Source organism: Artemia franciscana, chromosome 18 (genome assembly GCF_032884065.1).
Source record: "Artemia franciscana chromosome 18, ASM3288406v1, whole genome shotgun sequence".
In the NCBI taxonomy this organism is placed as follows: domain Eukaryota; kingdom Metazoa; phylum Arthropoda; class Branchiopoda; order Anostraca; family Artemiidae; genus Artemia; species Artemia franciscana.
In genome coordinates this window covers 11,910,146-11,930,824 of record NC_088880.1, presented here as the reverse complement: position 1 = coordinate 11,930,824, position 20,679 = coordinate 11,910,146, and the positions used below count along the sequence as shown (strand labels likewise).

Here is a 20,679-nt window from a genome sequence, read left to right as displayed (position 1 = left end):
CTATCTTTGCTGTGGGGTCACACTCACCAAACAACGAACAACTACACCTTAATTTAAATCAAATCTCAAAAACAAACGAAACTAAATTTCATACTTAGTGATTTTACTTTCAATTTTCCTTTAAAATCACTAGAATTGTCTATCCTCTGCATATCATTTTTCGAATGATTCTATAATTTTATACTCTCCATAATAAAAGAAAACGTGGAACTGGCAGACACTGTAGGTGGAGAATATTCCTACCCTTATTATTGTTGTTATGTATATTCCATCGGCTATAAAACAAACCATTTCGGGCAGCAAGTTCACATCAGACCTATACAGAAATTTTAATTTATAAAAATGACGGCCCGTCGCCAGTAATATCCTAAGATCTTTATAAACTTCTCGAATTGTTTTTTTTTCTGATTTACCCAATAATACTCGATAATAGTCTTGTTTTGAATAATTCGAATTGGACTAACAATTGAAGAATTTGTACCAAAAGATACAGAAGAATAATACAAAATACAAGAACGGATGAATGAAAAGTAGAGAAGCCTAAGTATACTAGTTTGAAACATGTGTTTAAATTTACGAAAAATTCCCAAATTATGCGGTAAAACCCGGTATAAAGTTTCAGTATGGGATTGGAAGCAAAGTCTCATCTATAATAGCGCCAAGATACTTTAACTTTTGACGGTCAATCATACCATATTCATATGTTTATGCTCTATCCATGGGTAATAATGCTGTCCTCGATAGTATGAGAAATGTACTCTTAGGGGGGTTCACCTATAGCTGATGCACTCTCAGGCAACTTGGAATTTCGTTTAACGATTCTCTTGCACTATGTCTATGAGCAACCTCTCTGACTTTGCGATCACAACTAAAGAAGTATCATCAGCAAACATAGGCATTGTAACCGCGCTATCCTTTTTGAGGATATCATTCATTCTTATTTTCCAGTTTACTTGCTGATAGAGGAAAATTATTCGTGAAAATGAAAATACGGGTCCATGTACCAAACCCTCTGGAACTTCACATTCAATACAATTTTCTTCAGATCCCATATTACCAATCCGAACATATTATTTTCTACAAGACAAAAAGAACGTAAAAACGAAAGAGCTGGACCCCTAATCACATAAGTTTCGGACTTCACTAACAGAATATTATGACTAACCATATCAAAAGCCTAACGCCATAGTAATAATGCTAGTCAAATATATGTTTGCTTGCTCAATAGTACAATCTTGATAGAATCCAAATTGAGTAGGAATAAATATTCTCTGGTCTTTCAAGTACTGATAAATTATAATCGAAAGACATTTTTTCAGTATCCTAGACATAATTGGTAAAATTGAAATAAGTCTGTAATTTTCTATATCGCCAGTATTGCCACCTTTATGTATTGATATAACTCTTGCTGATTTAAACCAACTCGGGAACAATCCATCTTTTAGACACTGATTAATTAATGAAATAAAAGTTGGTGCAATCTCTTCCCAAACTGTTTTTATTCCTATAATTGAAAAAATGTCAGTCAGCAACCGAACTTTTCATACCATAAACAATTTTTCGAGCAAAAAGCCTGGTCGCCTGGTTTGCTTATAATCAGTTGTTTCACTCTCCGTCCAACTATCGAAAAATGGTTTGCAAATTCTTCACAAATTTTCTTTGGGCTTGTACGGCTCGTTCCATCCTTTACAGAATATTCCCTGGTTGATTCCTCGAGGTGGTTGTCCTAAAGCAAGGTGGCTCTTATCACATTCCATGTTATCGACGAACTTCCTGACGCTTTTTCGAATTCAGTTTTATAATAATCTTGTCTTGCCCTTCGCAGGGCTGCCACAAAGTCCCTAAAATCGAGTAAAGGTCCCTATTGGTCCCTTAAATTGATAAAGGTCCTTAAAGTCCCTTATTTTGCTTTGGTTTAAAGCTTTGTCCTAGAGCTGCCTTTGACTCGGCCTTTTGCCTCCTCCATGTCCTAAAGCTGCCATTGACTCGGAATGGCGTGAACAAAGCTCTGTTAATGTTCTGAAGGATCTGTATTAATCACCAGCAGAATATTGGAGATTCATTATGTCCATTATTACCCCAAGTGGCCGACCAAGGTTTGTAATTGAAAGGTAGGTTATTTACTTTTTCTTTTCACTGCCTTTCTCGAATTTTGTTGCAGAACAATTTTTCAGCACTTTAAAAGAGGTGAAGACTGATAAACAAAATAGATTGTCGACGCTCACCTTATCTGCCATCTTGCGTACTAAATGCGGGACGAAGAGGTTGAATATGTATTCTTCATCGCTGATAGTTGATCATGAACTAGAGAAACGGCTAAAGGAAGTAAGAGCATCTGCGACCGTTGAAGATTGTATATGAGTGATCAAAGTTAATCTGTAATAGAGAAAGTTTCTGTTTTGTGTTACATTAGATATTTGAAACATCCACTGTTCCTGAATTGTTGTTTGAAGACCAAAGTGTGCTTTATTGATTTATTGTGATAAAAAGTACCTAATTAAGTAGATTAGATTTCAGTAGATTTAGAATACCGATGCGGTCAGAGGCTTGATTCCTTCGTTTACAGTTGCGTGTCAGTTGCTTTAATCATTTGAATCTAGTATCTCATTTGTTGTTTGAAGTCCACTTTTAAGTGCTTTACTATGATGAACAGCACCTGATTAAGTAGAATAGGATTCTATTTATAATAACTAAGGATATTGAAAGTGCATTTTTAAGCCCCGTTCTCGTGCGTGTCTAGCAAATCATCTGTGTTTACGCGCGTGTCAGGCAATATATTCGTGTCTAAACATATCTTGTTCCCACGTAGGCATAAACACCAAATACCAACTTAATTAATACATGAAAATCGTTTTTTCGTTGTGAGCATTCAGATTCACTGGCGCTGCAGATTTGCAGCAACTATTGCAAATGCAGCGTTTGCAACATTTTAAAATCGCCGCTAGCTCAAGAGTATACCATTTCAGTATAATAGAGATTTACAAGAGCCACTGCAAACGCTGCATTTGCAACAACTGCAACGTTTCATAATCGTCGTTATTACAACGAGATCAAACAACTCCCCATTACTCTTTTGCAGTTTTAAAGAGAACATTGCTTTAAATCGTCGTATGATCAGCCGTTAGTCGATTGACCGTTGCAGAATGGTCTAATTCTGAATTGATCTGTGAATTCAGCAGAAAATTGAGCATTCCTACGAACTTTTAAATGCACTTTGAGGGTGTGGGCATGTCTAGAAATTCCCTACCGATAGTGACGCTATCTATCGATTTTCTACCGAATTTTGGGGACGCCATACCGATTTTCGAAGCATGCGAAGTGGAAACACTGTCGGTAGCCTATTGAAGATATCGAAGAACAAATGAGAGTTTATGCCTCTAAAAGCTGAGGGAATGCCCAGCTTTCCTTGTAAATCTTTTTTGGCATTACTGAAAGAACTTTCCTCATTTTGAAAATGAGTTTTCTTGGTTAGTATAGAATAACCTGTTTTAAGTTTGTATTGCTAGAATCCCAATAGGCTTGTCAAACAGTTAAATTAGGCCTACTGTAAAATGTCTATTACAGTGCCTAAAAATTGGATTGTTTCAGCATTGACTTTTATGACACAAAGATTTTAAAAGGGCATTAGAGGTCAATGTCTATTGGAGGAGTAGATGCATGGGCTTCAAAATACCTTCCCAGGGGATCATTTTTGCTGTGGATAGATTTCTGAAAGTTTAATTCACCCTGCTCAACTAGCCTACATTCCAATATAGAAAAAACCCTAAACTAGAATTTTAATATCTTGAAAAGTAGCCCGGCTAGTTGAGTTAGGTGAATAAACTTAAAAGTATATGTTCAGAGCCTAAAATATGCTCTGGGAGTAGATGCATGGGCTTCAAAATACCTTCGCAGGGGATCATTTTTGCTGTGGATAGATTTCTGAAAGTTTAATTCACCCTGCTCAACTAGCCTACATTCCAATATAGAAAAAACCCTAAACTAGAATTTTAATATCTTGAAAAGTAGCCCGGCTAGTTGAGTTAGGTGAATAAACTTAAAAGTATATGTTCAGAGCCTAAAATATGCTCTGGGAACATATTTTAATTTATAAATTTTGACTTCCTCCCTCTACAGCTAATACTTGGCTATTGATGAACTTGTGTAAATATTCTGTTTCCTCTTCTGCAGGAAACATGCTAAATAAACTAAAGCATTACCATTTGAATCTAAAGCAGTACAATTTCCCTTTCTGATTCTTGAGTTTTTCCCATAGTCTCTGGGGCCTTTTGGTGGAATCTAGAGGGGTTGGACTCCCAGAGCTTGTTAACTGCTTGAGCACCAAAGTTGTGTTTATATTTCTTTAGTTGAAGATACTTGATATTGCACATTTTTTACCCTCATCTTGATATCCTAATTTACACAGCTTGTTTCTTTATTAAAAAAAGGCCCAATGCTTTTTTGTGACTTGACAAGGATTGACTTTTCAGGAAAATTACTTTTACTAAAATGATCATAGAAAAGCTAAGAGAGAAACAAGAGGAAGGCTTTAGTTGAGGAGTTGAAAAGAAGAATAAGCTCAGGTGAGCCCAACCTCATGATCTTCAAGGGCCAAATCATTCCAAAAAACAAGGCTGCTCATCACAGTTAGGGAGTGCCACCCTGGTCCCCTCCAAAGCAATCCATGATGGAAACCTAGTTATATCATCATGTCCTCATGTAAATAGTTTTGTTTCCCCAGTGTTTCATTTTGATAAATCGTCAGTTGATATTTCTTGTGAAGCTTCATCCAATCCTTCTCCAAATGTTTCCCATGTTGATTTAAGAGCTATTTCTGCTAATGTTAATTCAAATGTTATATCTAATAATTTGCTCATGTCATGTCAGAATTCAGCGGATTCAAGTTTTTCAAGTACTATATCTGATATTACCTCTGAGTCTCAACAGCCGAATTTCCCGAGTCGGAAGCCCCTTTCTGAAAATACTTTCCGTGTTCTTTCAAGCAATGTTGACTGTCTGACAAATAAGCTTCTAGAATCCGAAGTGCTTCTTAGGGAGGAAGCAGCAGATATTGCGAGTTTTGTTGAATTGTTACCAAAACATGGTTTTTTGGTGGTTACTGAAACATCCCTACAGATCTCGGGATATCAACTATTTAGCAACTTGGAGCATTCAAATTGTCAAAGAGGAGTTGGTGTTTATGTAAGAGATGGTATCCAGGTTAGTGTTGTAAATCCTACTATGCTTGATATATCTTTGATAGAAAGTGTATGGCTTGATATCTCCATTGCTAATATAAATTTGCGTCTTGGGTGCGTTTATTGAAGTCCAAGTGCTCCTTCCCTTGAAGATAGTGAATTGGCCTTCAAAACTATCATTGATGAAATGACATCTTCAATATCTCTTCCTAGCTCATTTGAGTTAATAATCACTGGAGATTTTAATTTTCCTGCAATTGAGTGGGTTGAAGGAACTGGACATATTTCATCTAATAGTAGAGACTCACCTTTTCTATCTTGCCTATCAAATAATTTTCTTCAACAGACTATCGATAAGCCTACACGCTATAGAGCTGATCAGAATCCCTTGCTGTTAGACCTTGTCATTTTGTGTGATACTGATTCCCTCATTTGTAATGATTATTTACTGCCAATTGCTAGTAGTGACCACCTAGTTATTCTGTCTGTGTTGTCCCTAAATAGTCATCCTCAACCTAAATTTCGTCCTCAGACTTTCACCAACTATGAGGCAATACAGCAGGAACTTTCATCTGCAAACTGGTCAATGCTTATCACCAGTGACATCAATGAGTCATGGCTAAATTTCAAAAAAACTCTTCTTGCTCTTGAAAAGAAACATTCCAGGGTTATTTTTAGGAAACAGCCCAAAACACTTCCCTTCCTCACTAAGGAAGTTAAGAAGCTGATTAACCAGAAATCTAGAGCTTGGAAACAGTATATGAAGAAGAGGAACCAGGAGACCCTGTCATTTTATAAGGCAGTACAGAATTGTGTAACAGATTCTGTAAAAAAACTGAAATCTGCCTACGAGGAAAATTTGGCTTCTGAGATCAAGTTAAACCCAAAATCTTTTTGGAGACACGTCTCTTCTAAAAACCCAAATCATCATACTATTCCTGACCTTGTTGACCACAGTGTATTACTCTCATCTCCAATAGAAAAGGCTGACATTCTAAATGCACAATTTGCTTCTGCCTTTACCCAAAATTCAGGCACCTCCTCACCAGATCCTCCATTGTATGAAGTGCTTTTCCCTATGCCTGATCTGTCAGTAGGTGAATTAATGGTTTTCAATAGCCTTGAGAAGCTTGATGTAAATAAGTCAAAGGGACCAGACAGTGTTCATCCACGTCTTCTTAGGGAGTGTTGAAAAGCTCTCAGCTACCCCCTGTGCATGCTGTTCCGGTTATCTCTTCAAAATGGGGAACTACTGCATGATTGGAAAACATCTTATATAACCCCGATCCATAAAAAGGGATGAAGAGACTCAGCAGAGAATTACCGTCCCATAATTATCACCTCTGCAGTTGTTAAGGTGCTTGAGAGATTTGTTAATAAAGCTCTAATTGAACATCTTGAGGTCAATAATATCCTTTCCACATCACAACATGGTTTCAGATCTGGTAGATCTGTGGACACTAACCTTATCCAAACATATGAATTAGTGACTACACTGCTTGATGAGGGTTTTCCTGTCGACATGATTCTTCTTGATCTGTCCAAAGCATTCGGCAAAGTTTATCATGAATTCCTCATAATCAAATTGAGGGCTGCAGGTGTCAACGAAGGTGTTGTACAGTGGATTATGGGCTTCCTTTCTGAAAGATCACAGAGTGTCAGAGTTTTTGATTTGCAAGGAACTCCTCATTTCTCTTCTCCCACAACTGTATTAAGTGGCGTGCCCCAGGGCACTATTCTTGGACCAACACTTTTCAACTTCTATATTAACGAATTACCCACCCTTCTTTCAAATCTTATTACCCTTTACACTGATGACTCAAAACTAGTTGGAAAAGCGGCAACTCCCTCTGACCAGGAATCAATTCAAACAGATCTTGATAGTCTAGTAAGATGGGCTAACATGTGGCTTCTGACTTTCAATGTTGACAAATGCCATGTAATTCATTTTGGCAAAAATAACAAGCATCATAAGTATTTCCTTCAAGACAACTTCCATTCTGCTGTTTCTGATGAAAGAGATCTTGGGGTTATTGTAGATCACCAATTAAAGTTTAGCAGCCGTGCTAAGTCTGTTTCATCTTCTGCAAATAAAACCCTTGGTATCATAAAAAGAACCATCTCCAGCTGACACCCTAGAGTTCTTATGAAGTTATATAAGGCGCTTGTACGTCCACGCCTGGAGGTTGGAATGTCATTGGCAGCCCCTTTCTTCAAAAAAGATAGGAAGTTGCTTGAGGATGTCCAGCGTTGTGCCACTAAGATGGTTACCAACATGAATAAATTTCCATGCGAAGAAAGACTACGTCGTTTGAAGCTGCCAACGCTGACATACCAACAGAAAAGGGGTAACATTATTTTAACCAAAAAAATCCTCTCTAAAAATACCCTTCCTGGTCTCTTTGCACAGCCCTTGCATTCTGGTACTAGAGGACATTCTTTGAAGCTCTCCATGCAGCGTTCCACGAGTAGACATAGAAGCCACTTCTTCAGCCAAAGAATCATCAATATGTGGAACCAGCTCTCTGAAGAAACAGTTTCTGCTACTTCAATTGACATGTTCAAGTCCCACCTTGATAGGGAATGGCACTGCCAGGAGTTCCTTTACAATTGGGAAGCTGCAGAGTCCTCCACAAGAGTCTAATCTAACAGCCACAATCTACACCTAACGAATTCTTTTTTTCTCATGGAGCATCACAAGGATGGATAATCCTTATATTGCTCCAAGCTGCAATTTAAGGTAATTTAAGGTGACCTCTTGCATCATTTTGTCACCATTTTCACAGCAAGTAGGCCTACTGTCAACAACTTTTTCCAAAAAAGCCAGTTGTGGTAAAACTAGAGTTTTTTCTGAGTATATGGATTGTACTTACTCATTGACTGGGACCTGCCAGGGACAGGATCACAAAAAGTGCATTAGCAAAGTAGCATGCTGCTTGGCAGATTTTATTTGAAAATACCATTTTTCTGCTAAAAAAAAGCTATCAAAACACAAGTTGTCCTTCTAAGGTGTCAGCAATTTTCAGGATTTTGTTGAGTTCTGCTACTGGCAAGTTAGGAATATTTTGCATACCTGGTCAGAGGGTTTTTTACTGGCTTCTATATTACAGTATGCTTGCCACTAATGTGAACAACAGGGAGAGTATAGAGTGATTATTGAATTCCTCAATGTTGGTTAAAGATAAGGTCTAGTAATTTTGTTCATATGTTGGGACTTTGATAGCTTGTGAAAGTGAACTTGAAAGCCTGAAAATCATCAAAGCCACCTAGGATCTGAATACTGGCACAAGGGAATTATTTATAATGGTAATTTCATGAATTTTTACCTATTCTACTGATGCAGATTTTCATCTTGTTTTACCCATTTTTTTCACTCACCACTTAAGATGCCTTACTAAACTGTGGTTCCATCACTTTACTCACATGCATACAATTTGAGCTTTGCAGGAAATAACCACCCCTACAGCTACTATTATTTATCTATTTTTGCTGTGACTGCTGCTACAACTACAGCCTTCCATTTAAATAATCATTCCCAATTAAAGTATGGCCTGTTCTAAGCCTGAATATATGAATATCCAGGTGCCTAACTTGTTGGTATAGATCAGGAGTTAGGGTACCACAATTACAGGATCTGGTTCTGAAACCTCTAGTTCAAGGCCTCTTTTTCTTTTAGTAGCTTCTTGTACTGACATGCTGAATTATCCCTATACCTAGTGCCCTGCCAGCTAATCTGCCTGCTCATTTCCCTTAATCCCAATATACACTAGTACCCACATTGCTACAATCTTATACTTGGCTGTTATCAGTTTTAGCACCCTCTTTTCTAAAAGCAGCACTGGTCTTCTTGCTTGACTATACATCAAATAATCCCTAACTGAAAGTGGTTGGCTACATATCAAATATTTATCTACTGGGAAAGCACTTGCAATAAATTGAATCACTTCCAATAATACATTTAACTCAAGCAAAAACAAAAAAATACAGCTGTTGAGTTTCCTTAAAAAGACAATGATTAAGTTATCCCTGGGACCCACAACTACAGCTGTGTCCCCAGTGGCAAAGCATAATCTATTAGTAAATACCATCTTATATTCAGTCTGTGTCTACTAGTCTACCTAGTCATTTCACCCATTTTTGTCATCTCTGGTGGTTCTTTTAAGGTGTCTGTTGCAAATAGAATTTGTGCTATATCTGCCTTTACACCTGTACTGGAAGCTAGCTTACCTCATCAATGATTCCAGGAGTTTAGAAGGGGGGGGGATGTTTCAGAAATATGTTTCACAATTGAAAAGTATCAAACAAATCAAATAAATGTTATTTTGAATTTGGTAAAGAACTATACAGACTGTCCATTGATTTTAAGCAAGCCTTTGACCTGATCAGGCAAGATAGTCTCTTGCATATCTTGGCTCACCATGGAAATCCCTTTGATATTATCAATATTATGACAAGTTTGTACAATAAGGCTAGAAGCATAGTGCAGATCAGTAGAGGACTTACTGAAGATGTTTCTACCTCTATAGGTTTTCTCTAAGTATTACTCCTCCCACTAGTCTTTTCTCCCTTTTCCTAAATACTGTGTTGGCACTTGTCCCTAATAACACTGGAATAGTCTTGGGAGGATACATTTTTGTTCTACTTGCCTATGCTGATGACATTAACTATCTGAATAGAAAAATAAAGGAGCTCCAAGCCATTGTAAATGCTATCAACAATTCAGCTAGTTCCTTTGGAGAAAAGATGAACCTCAGCGAGACCAAGGCAATGATAGTATCACAGCATGCAGAAACTGGTCTTCTCTCACCAAAATCATTATTTGGGGCAAGGAAATCCAATGAGTTGATGAGTTTTTTTTCACCTAGGAAGTGTGCTGACATCCACAAACAACTCCTTGAAAGATATCAAATGACACCTGGTTCTTCCCTCTTTATGCTTTGAGTCACTGCATTCTATTTGGAAATTAAAAAAAAGGAAGTTTTTTCAACTGAAAGTAAGAAGCAAGATTAAAACTTAAAACAAACAGAAATTATTCTATATATGAGAAGGTTTACCCCCTTGTCAACACCTCACTCTTTATGCTAAAGTTAGAATATGGTTCCAATTCTTTATTTGTGACTTAGAATCACAAAGGCCATTTAATTAGAGTAAATAGCTCTTTTGAAGTAATAAAAGACCTTAATCTTAAATCTTTGTTTTAAATTTTATTGTTGCTTCTTATTTTCGGTTGAAAGAAATTTAATTTCTTATCATTTTTTGAATAATACTGGGAAATCAAGTGCCCCCTTCATATAAATTTTCTCTTCCCCCCATGAAAAGTTCCTCCATGGGAAGATCCTCCCATGTAACACCCTCCCCTCTACACCCCCACCAGAAAAATTGCCCCTGAAAATGTCTGTAGGCTTCCCAATAACCAATACTACATGGGAAAAATGTGCAAAGTTTGAAAGTAAAACAGTTCAAAATAGGGATGAAACCTTTTTATTGACAGTGAATAGATATAAAATTATTTAACTGGATATTTCAAACTCATATACAGTGTTCATTATCAGCAGTAAAACTGCTGATTTTCTCATGGAAAATCAGTGTTCATGATCAGCAGTTTTACTGCTGATGAACACTGTATATGTGTTCAAAATATCCAGTTAAATAATTATATATCTATTCACTGTCAATAAAAAGGTTTCATCCCTATTTTGAACTGTTTTACTTCCATCATGGAAAGGCAGTGTGGTCTTTGAAGTTATCTATGTGCAAAGTTCATTAACTTCAGCCCTCCCCCCTGGGACTGTGGTAGATTAATTCATACTCAAAGTCATAGCTATTAGATATTTTACTATGCTGAACAAAATGGCTATCTCAAAATCTTGATCCAGGGAATCTGGAAAAAATGAGCATGGACAGGGTTCTAGTTGCCCTCCAATTTTTTGGTTACTAAAAAAGGGCAATAGAGCTTTTGATTTCCATTTGAATGGACCCTCTCTCGATATTCTAGGACCACTGAGATTATACAATCACCCCTGGGAAAAGAAAAATAAAAAAACGTGTATCTATAATCTTTCTTCTTCAAAAATAAAAAAATTCCACTTATTTGTAGATAGGACCTTGCAACCTCTACGGTAGGGTATACTGAATCTGATGATGTGGTTTTTATTAAGATTCTATTATTTTTAGGAGGGATTTGCCCTTTTTTGAAACTAAGGCAAACTTTCCCAGGCTTGAAACTTTTGATGAGTAAGATTACGCTTGATGAAACATATTTGAAATCAGCATGAAAATCCAATTCTTTGATGTATCTATTGGTATCAAAATTTCGTTTTTTAGAGTTTTGGTTACTATTGACCTGGTTGCTCCTAACTTACTGTTTGTTACCATCAACTTCTTAAAACCGAAGATGTGACTTTTTTGTGCCTTAGTGATTCCAGATGCAATGAATGGAGTAGGGAGATGGACTATGAAAGCAGATGACAAGCACCAACTGGCTGTATTTGAAACTAAATTGCTCTAAAAGTTTACTGTCATCACTTACCTTGACCAAGCATCAAACAAATTACTACTGTCCACCTTGAATTACCCTCAAACCATTATGCAGACCATCCAACTTCAACAGCATTGATGGTTAAGACATGATCAGGTTATGTCCTCTGTCCAACAGCCAAAAATAGTATTGGAAGGAAGAATAAAAGCCTCTTGCTCAAGGAGACAACCTCCAAAGCGCTGGCGAGAAAACTCTTCTTATCACCCTATCCCAGTACTGATGAAGACTGCAACAAACAGGAATGCATGCCAAAAATATTGTTACAATGCCATTACTAGAGAAGCCCCAAATCAGCCCACCTGGACAGATGTGAGTTAAGTAAGTAGTTAAGTATCTCACAGTATGGCAAGGTTAATCTTGGTGGGAATGTTTGGTTCTGATCATATTTTTCAATTATTTCTATGTAGGTAAGGTCATTTTGGATCAACATCATCCATGAAAAATAATTATGCTTCTTTTTTTTTGTATTCTAGTTTCTAGTGATGCCAATCCTAGTTCGCAATATATTCCAGGTAGGGGGTTAATTTTAGGCATCTAAAAATTTTCATAAGTATGTAATGCATGGTTGTTACCAGTTTTTTTTTAGAAGTCAGACAGGTGCCTCTTATAATCCAACTTGCTTATTACAACTTCTCTCACAAGCTGGCAACATAGAAAGGGACTCTGCTCCTGAAGTTTCCAATTAACTAATTCACATGGTGAGTCTATGAGAGTATAGGGCCAAGAATTACACCAAGGTAGCAAAATTTTTCTGCTGCTAGGACAGGGGTATATTTCATGTTGTTGACAGTTGTCCATACACTGGGATAACCAAGACCTTTCTAAACAGTCGCTTCTAGGACATGTTCATCTCTTGATTTTGTGACAAGTGTACCATTGTTAGCTTACATATACAGCTTGTATCCCAAGATATGATAAAAATTTGTATCACTACAATAAATAGGGAAAAGAAGTGGGTTTAGTACTCTCCCTTCCCCTTGAGGTACTCTCACATCTGGCCTAGTTTTTGATGGAGGGTATCCAGCATTTACAACCCTCCCTGGAAAATCCCCCCTCAACAAAAATACCCCTTACAGAGTATATAGTAAAATAGAAAATGATGAAGTCTAATAGAAAAAAAAAAACAACACAAAGTTGTAAAAACAAATTCCAAGAAAAAGACTATCATAGGCTGCACAGGAGTGCTACCTAAGTAAAAAACAATGTTGACAAAATGTATTATTTATTCTTTTTTTTTGTTTTAGACCAGGGCATTTTATATTGAAGGAGTTGTTATAGAACTTCAAAAAGGGCTCGTTTGATTGGAATTTGAGAGGACTAGTGCCCTTTTTAATAGTTGAAAGTGATAGGAGGGTAAGTAGCCCCCCACGCCCATCATTTCTCCTAGCACTTATGACCAAAAATTGGATGTAGCCATTTTGTTCAGAGTAATTGAAAGGTCTGATATCTTTGAGGGTAAAGGTTTTTGGGGCATGTAATGTTTTTATAGATAGTTTGGATTTTTTGGAGGGGGCTCATTTTGATTGGTAATGAAAGCTTCCTGGTTCCTTTTTTAAGAGTCAAAGTGATCAGAGGGCAACCACCCCTTCTCCTCCCCAAACACACATCATATTCTCCCAAAATGCGTCTAATAAACATTTTGAAATAGCCATTTTATTTAAAATATTACAATTATCATATAACAAAGGCTTTTGGGGCTGAAATAAATTCCCAGAGCCTGTGGGCAAGGGTTGTAAGTTATGCTCTGGAGGCGTTTTTAAGCTTTTTATGGAATTTAAAGTTTTTATGGAAAGATGGTTGTTTATCTTTAGTGGAGGCTCATTTGGTTCAAAATTAGAAGTCCTAGTTCCCCTTGAAGAGTCAAAAGTAATGGAGGGCAACTTAGACCCTCCCCAAGATGACTCCTCATTTCAGCATACGCATCTGATTGAATTATTTTATATCGATTTTGTTGAAAATAGACCAAAGAACATATAAAAATGCCTCTAGGGTTGACACAAACCCCTCAGCTCCCCGGGGATGGGGTTGTAAGTTATGCCCTCGGGGCATATGAGGTTTTATGGAATGGGTGGTTGCATGAACTTCAATTGGGGCTCATTTGACTTGAAATTAGTTGTAGCTCCCTTCTTAAGAGTCAAAGCTGATTTAATAGTTCTTCCCATACCCATCATTTCTCCAAATACCTCCAACTGTTATATACTTCAGAGGAAACTCATTGGATTGACAATCACAGGTCCTAGTGTCCTTTTAATGGTCAAACTAATCAGAGTGCACCTACCCCCGCCCCCTCCTATACGTCATGTTTTAGCAAAATGAATTCAATATAAATTTTGGGACACTTTTTTTTGTTCAAAATAGTCCACATATAACAAGACCTTTGGAGTTGATATAAACTATCAGAATTTAGGGGTGAGGGTTGTAAGTTATGCCCCTTGGGCCATTTAAGGTTCTTATGGAAGGGATGGTTGTATACTTTAGAGGTGGCTCACTTGGTTGAAATTTGAAGTTCTAGTTGACTTTTCAGAGTCAAAAGCGATAGAGGTCAGCTACCACCAATATCATAGGCAGCACTGCTCATCATAGCTAGTAATATCATTTGTACTTTAAAGGAGCTAATTTGATTGGAAATTCAATGCTCTAGTGCTTTTTTAAGAATCAAAAGTGGTTGTAGGGCAATCAGCCCTCCTCTTTAGATTGTAATTTTCTAAACACTTCCAAGCAAAATTTTAATACAGCCATTTTGTTCAGAGGGCTATTGTGTTGGTCAACCCCCCACAGCTATGTAATTAGCTCATTATCCTTAAAAACTAAGTTTTGGTTTTGAATTAAGTAAAAAAGCACTGTGAATGCTGGTTTCAAATAAGGCATATCAACGGTGTCCCAAGAAAGACTGAGGGCATAAAGTTCAGACATTTGGAGATACTTCTGTTGCTACTTCTGCTCTTAAAATTTAACTAAATCAAAAGTGTTCAAGTGTAACCAAGCTGTCGAAGAGCACAGATAAAAGTTTTTGGGAATGGTGTTAAGTTTTATTTTTCAGGTCAACTAGAGGAGGTGTGCAACTAAATTGAACAGTAATATTTGTGTCAAGATTTTCAAAAGGGTCTGTCTAGTTAAAAATTGTCAAAAAAGTTTCTCCAGTCTACAATTAGCAAGTCAAATTATGAATTCTTAAAGAAAAAAACCAAAATGATTTAAGCTATTATTTTCCCTGAAAAGGTTTATTTCAATATAAAATGTGCCAACCGTAAAACTAGCACAAATCAGCATGAATAAATAAATAAAACCCAAAACGAACAGAAATTACAATAACAAACCGAGTCAAACTCAAAACGAGCAGAAATTAATATGACTAGGGCTTTACCCTACTCATATATTTGAACATAAAGGGGGAGGGGAGGTAAAGTATTTGGACAGTTTGAAGTCAGAAGACGATTCTTACTTCATAATATGCAGAATAATTATACCTAACACATTTTGCATGCAGACCCGCTATACTCCCGCCCCCCTCTAATGTGCAAATCTATGGCCCAAATTTGTTTCTAAAGTAACGAAAAAACTGGCTTGTTCTCGAGTTTTACACATCATAAACTTGAGCGAGTGACGTATAATGCACAAACCACCGAATTTTTTATGAAAAGAGAGCCGGATTTTCTAGTACGGTAGCCTATTATTTAAAACCAATCAGAAATTAAATTAAAAAAAAAAATAGTTTGTCCAACTGAAAGTAAAGAATAACAGAAGGGTTTTTTGTTAGCTTCTTTGTTACTTTAGAAGCAAATTTGGGATATAGATTTGCACATTAGGGGGGGGGGGCTAAAGTATAGTGGGTCTGCGTGCAAAATGTATTAGGTACAATTATTCTGCAAATTATGAAGTAAGAATTGTTTTCTGACCTCAAATTGTCCAATTACTTGACCCCCCCCCCTTATGCGCAAATATATAGCCCAAATTATATATTTCCCATCTATTTTGTCAGTTTTTTTGTCTTGTAAGACAAAAAAAGAAATTTCAATTTTTTTCTTTTTTGTCTTGTTTCTGTTTTTCCATTTGTTGAGTTTCAAATTCTTTTTCTGTGTTTCAATAATGCTTGTAAATTAGTTTTTATTAATAAAACTTGTATGTACGGTAAACAGTCTGTTGCTATTTAAGCCCCCCCCCCCCGGTGGCTAGGTTAGGCGCACGATGAAATCGGATGTTTGGGCTAGGGCTCTGCAGTGGAATTGGACGCTAGGGACCCTCGGTGGTCAGGTTAGGGGGCCCCGGTGAAATTGGATACTAGGGCCTCATTGGAATTGGATGCCAAGCTGGTGGAATTGCTCGGCAGGAGTCTAGCGTCTTGAAGGTCTCCCACTAGCAGACCCTGGAGGTTTCTTCGTACCCCTCGCGGGTTTCAAAGAAAAAATACTCTCTATTAAGTAACAACCGAAAGTAAACACAACCTATTAAGTAACAACCAAAAGTAAACAAGCGTATTACGTAAAAGCTTTTTTCCTGGCCCTCTAACAAGTCCTATTACATAACAATCAAAAGTAAACATTTCGCTATGATGTAACAAGCAAAACTTATTACATAGCACCCAAAGAAATTCTAGGGTAAAGAAGCCCCTGAAGGTTTTTAAAGACTCTATTACGTAACAACCACGGTAATCCTAAAGATTTTTTCCCCGGCCCTCGCGGTTTTTTAAGCATAACAGTCATCTGCATTTCTTAGAAAACATTCTCTTTGATGTAACATGCACCTGCATCCCTTAGAAAACATTCCATATGACATAACATTCAAGTGCTGGCTGTCATGGAATGACGGGATTTTGCTCTCATCAAAGTAATTATGCTGCCACTAATACAGTTTAATATACATATTCCGATATCTTTTCCTTACAGTCTTAATACTTCTTTATTTATTAAACTCAAAAAGTGAAAACATTGAAAATGTATTTTGTTTTCAGTAAACTGCAAAATATATTCTTGTTTTGAGAAGGTGTTGGGGTTTTCAGCCCTGCTCATGTTAATTTTTGGTCGTTTTGAGCTTGACTTGGTTATTTATTGTAGCTTCTATTTGTTTCGGTTTAATGTATTTATTGATGCTGATTTTTGGTAGCTTTAAGCTTAGAAAATCATTTGAATTTATTTCTATTCATTTTTGGCTTAATGGAGTTCTTTACTTTTCTTTTGCAAACTTGTTTTGTGAAAAAAGGAATTAAAATTAATTTTTGTTCGTTTTTATCGACATTAATTAAAATAACTTTTTCCACAAAATAAGTTTTTCAAAGAAAAGTAAAGAATTCCATTAAGTCAAAATGAGTAAAAATAGAATAACATAATCCAACAAACGTAAAACAACCACAAACCAGCATCAATAAATAAATGAAACCCAAAACGAACATAAATTACAATAAATAATCAAATCAAACTCAAAGCGAGATAAAATTAATATGAGTTGCTCAATGGCTCATGAATGGCTCAAAACCCCCTATTCCTTCCAAAGGTCACAACATAATTTGCACTTCACTAAAAAAAATACAAGTGAATGCGCATTGTCAGTATAATGTACATATGCTGACATTTCTCGCTTAAAATCTCAGTAATAGTTGATTTATAAAAGCTATAAAAGTAAAAGCATTTCCAGTGTATTTTTTTCAGTAAATTGCAAATTATGTCCTGGCCTTGGAAAGGTAAAGGGGCTTTGGGTGGCCGCAGTGTGCCCCCCTCCCCCCGGAAAATACCCCCTCGTGGAAAATGCCCTCTCCCCGGTAAATACCCCTCTCCTTGGAAAACACCCCCCTTGAAAAGCAAGGCTTTTCAAATTTGAGAATTTGATTTGATTTATTATTATAAATATTATTTTCGTATGGGGAAGGAATTGTGGTACTTGTGTATTATGCGCCACCCACTCAAATGTACGCTGTGTAAAACTCGAGAACAAACCAGTTTCTTCGTTAGTTTCTTTAAGCTTAGCACGAGACAAGACAAAAAAGTGACAAAATAGATGGGAAATATATAATTTGGGTATATATTTTTAGATAAGGGGGGGGGGAGTGAAGTATTTTGACAATTTGAAGTCAGAAAACAATTCTTACTTCATAATTTGTAGAATAATTGTACCTAACACATTTTGCACGCATCCCCTCTATACTTTAGCCCTTCCCCCTAATGTGCAAATCTATACCTCAAATTTGCTTCTAAAGTAACGAAGAAGCTAATGAAAAACCGGTTTTGTTGTTCCTTACTTTCAGTTGAAAAACCTAGTTTATTTAAAATTTAAATTTTGATCGTTTTTAAATAATAGGCTACCGGGAAATCCGGCTCTCTTTCCATGAAAAATCCGGGTATTTGTGCATTATACGTCGCTCGCTCAAGTTTATGATGTGTAAAACTCGAGAAAAAGACAGTTTTTTCGTTACTTTAGAAACAAATTTGGGCCATAGATTTGCACATTAGACGGGGGGAGGGGAGTATAGCGGGTCTGCATGCAAGATGTGTTAGGTACAATTATTCTGCATATTATGAAGTAAGAATTGTCTTCTGACTTCAAACTGTCCAAATACTTTACCTCCCCTCCCCCCTTATGTGCAAATATATAGCCCAAATTACACATACTCTATCTATTCTGTCACTTGTCTCTGTCTTGTCTCTTGCGTAGCCGAAAGAAACTAACGAAGAAACCGGTTTGTTCTCGAGTGTTACACAGCGTAAACTTAAGCGAGTGGCGTATAATTCACAAGTACCAAAATTCCTTTCGCCTGGAAAAATTCTCATATTTGGAAAGCCTTATTTTCCACTAGAGGGTATTTTCTGTATTTTCCGCGGGAGTATTTATTTTTGTAATAATTGCCAGATAAACAAAGAACGACAAAATTGATTACTCTAGTACCGAGTGTAATTTTAGGTTCTGACCTCGTCACAAGTGCCATATGACCTCTTGGCTCTTCTGACCCCGTCACAAGTGCCATTTCAGCTTTTGGGTCTTGTTTACTTTAATACTATTATACTATAAATTTAATTACTTTGATACTAGTTTTGATATTTTGATGAACATTTGATGTTGTAAAAAAAGCTTGATTTTGAAATAAGTAATTTTTAGAAACTTGTAAATTTTGGGAATCAAAAACGAACAAAAATTAATACAAAAAAAAATCCGAAAAAGAAGTTTTTCAGAGAAAAGTAAAGGCTATATTAAACTTAAGATCAGCTGTTACATATCTGTTAAAATTCAAGCTCAGAACGACCAGAAATTACTATTAAAGTATAAATGAAACCCAAAACGAACAAAAATTAACTAAACAATCATAGCGAAAAATATAGAACAAGTAATAATGTAAATGAATAAATAAATCTTAAAGCGAGTAATCCTAAAATTAAATGAACAATAATAGCAAAAAAACATACAACAAGTAATAATATAGATGAATAAATGAATCTTAAAGCGAGCTATCCTTAAATTGAAAGCTTTAAACGAAAAAAAATATTTTGCTATTGAGGTATAAATGAAACCCAAACGAACAAAAATTAAATAAACATTCAATGCAAACAAACATACAATAGATACTAATATAAAGAAATAAATAAATCTTAAAACGAGTGAAACTTAAGTTGAATATGCAAATCAAACTTGAAATGAACAATAATCACCACAAAACAAGATTTTTGGTATTGCCTCCTTCTCTAACTGCAAAAGTCTCAAGCCTAATGTGGCATTGACGCTTTACTGAAAACGAATTATATTACAAATGTTTTCTTTTGTGCTTAACAATGAAAATAAACAATAAAATTACAGAAAAAATTTTGAACTGATGAACTTTCAGAAATTAATATCATTATACATCATATATTCAGTTTAATTTATTAGTTCTTTCTAGAATTTTTCAATACGAATATATTTTCACTACAAACAAGAGTTTGGATGCTGCCCCCTTCCTTAACTGTAAAATCCTAAAGCTCACTGCGTCATTGGCGCTTTACTGTAATCACTGAATTATATTACAAATATTTTCTTTTCCAGTTCTTACAGCATTGAAAATGAAAATGAAATTACAGGGAAATAAAATCTTGAACTGATGGATCTTTCAGCAATTAATATTGTTATTTATACCAAATATTCAATTTGATTTCGCTAAACTTTTCAAGACGCGTATAGTTTTCAGTAAAGCTCCAATGACCCAGTAGGTTTTAGATTTTTACAGTGAGAGAAGGAGGCGATACTTAAACTTTTGTTTGTAGTGATTTTTGTTCGTTTTAAGCTTGATTTACATATTCAATCTAAGTTTCACTCGTTTTAAGATTTATCTATTCATTTATATTAGTATCTATTTTATGTTTGTTTGCATTGATTGTTTATTTAATTGGTGTTCGTTGTGGGTTTCATCTATACTTTTTCGTTTTTTTTCTCGTTTTAAGCGAGAAACAATTAAAAAAAATTAAGCTGTGCTAAGAGAAAAAGCGCATTAAATTTAAGATCCCCCTACGTCAGCGATCAAAAATGGGAAGAGGGTTAAATAATGTTGAATTTAAAGTTTATATCCCAAAATGTAAGAAGTTTCTTTAAGTGAAAGAGGGGGCAGAGTCTTGCAGCTTTCTGATGCAAACCAGAAATTTTCTCTCATATTGGCAACAAAAGGCAAAAATTTAGTAAAATAAAGCAGCATGGTACCATCAGACAGCAAACTTTATCAACCTGTCATCAAAATTGTCTAACAATCCCTTATATGAAACAAGCTTTTTGGAGATTCCTATACAGTACATTAGTAATTTATATACGTGCAAGTAGGGGAACTTCTGTCAGTTTTGTTATTAAAAATCCGCCCTTTTTTAATTTGGTTTATCGGCATTTTAGGTGTTTAATTGAAAACTTTCCAAAAAGAAGTTTTTCAAAGAAAAGTAAAGGCCATTTTAAACTTAAGATAAGCATATACAAATACATGTTAGTTACCACGGTGTAGTGAAGAGAGGTCTTATCCTTCGGCTC

At 35.9% G+C, this 20,679-nt stretch overlaps 1 protein-coding gene across 1 annotated transcript in view; it reads left to right on the top strand.

The window, feature by feature from the left end:
* Positions 1–3,326: 3,326 nt before the first annotated feature.
* The window catches only part of LOC136038617 (cyclic AMP-dependent transcription factor ATF-2-like), a 50,977-nt gene continuing 33,624 nt past the window's right edge, over positions 3,327–20,679 (top strand). Inside the window, exon 1 of the mRNA XM_065721845.1 lies at positions 3,327–3,467. Coding sequence (XP_065577917.1) covers positions 3,455–3,467 — 13 coding nt within the window. The 5' untranslated portion in view covers positions 3,327–3,454. The remainder of the gene's footprint in view (positions 3,468–20,679) is intronic.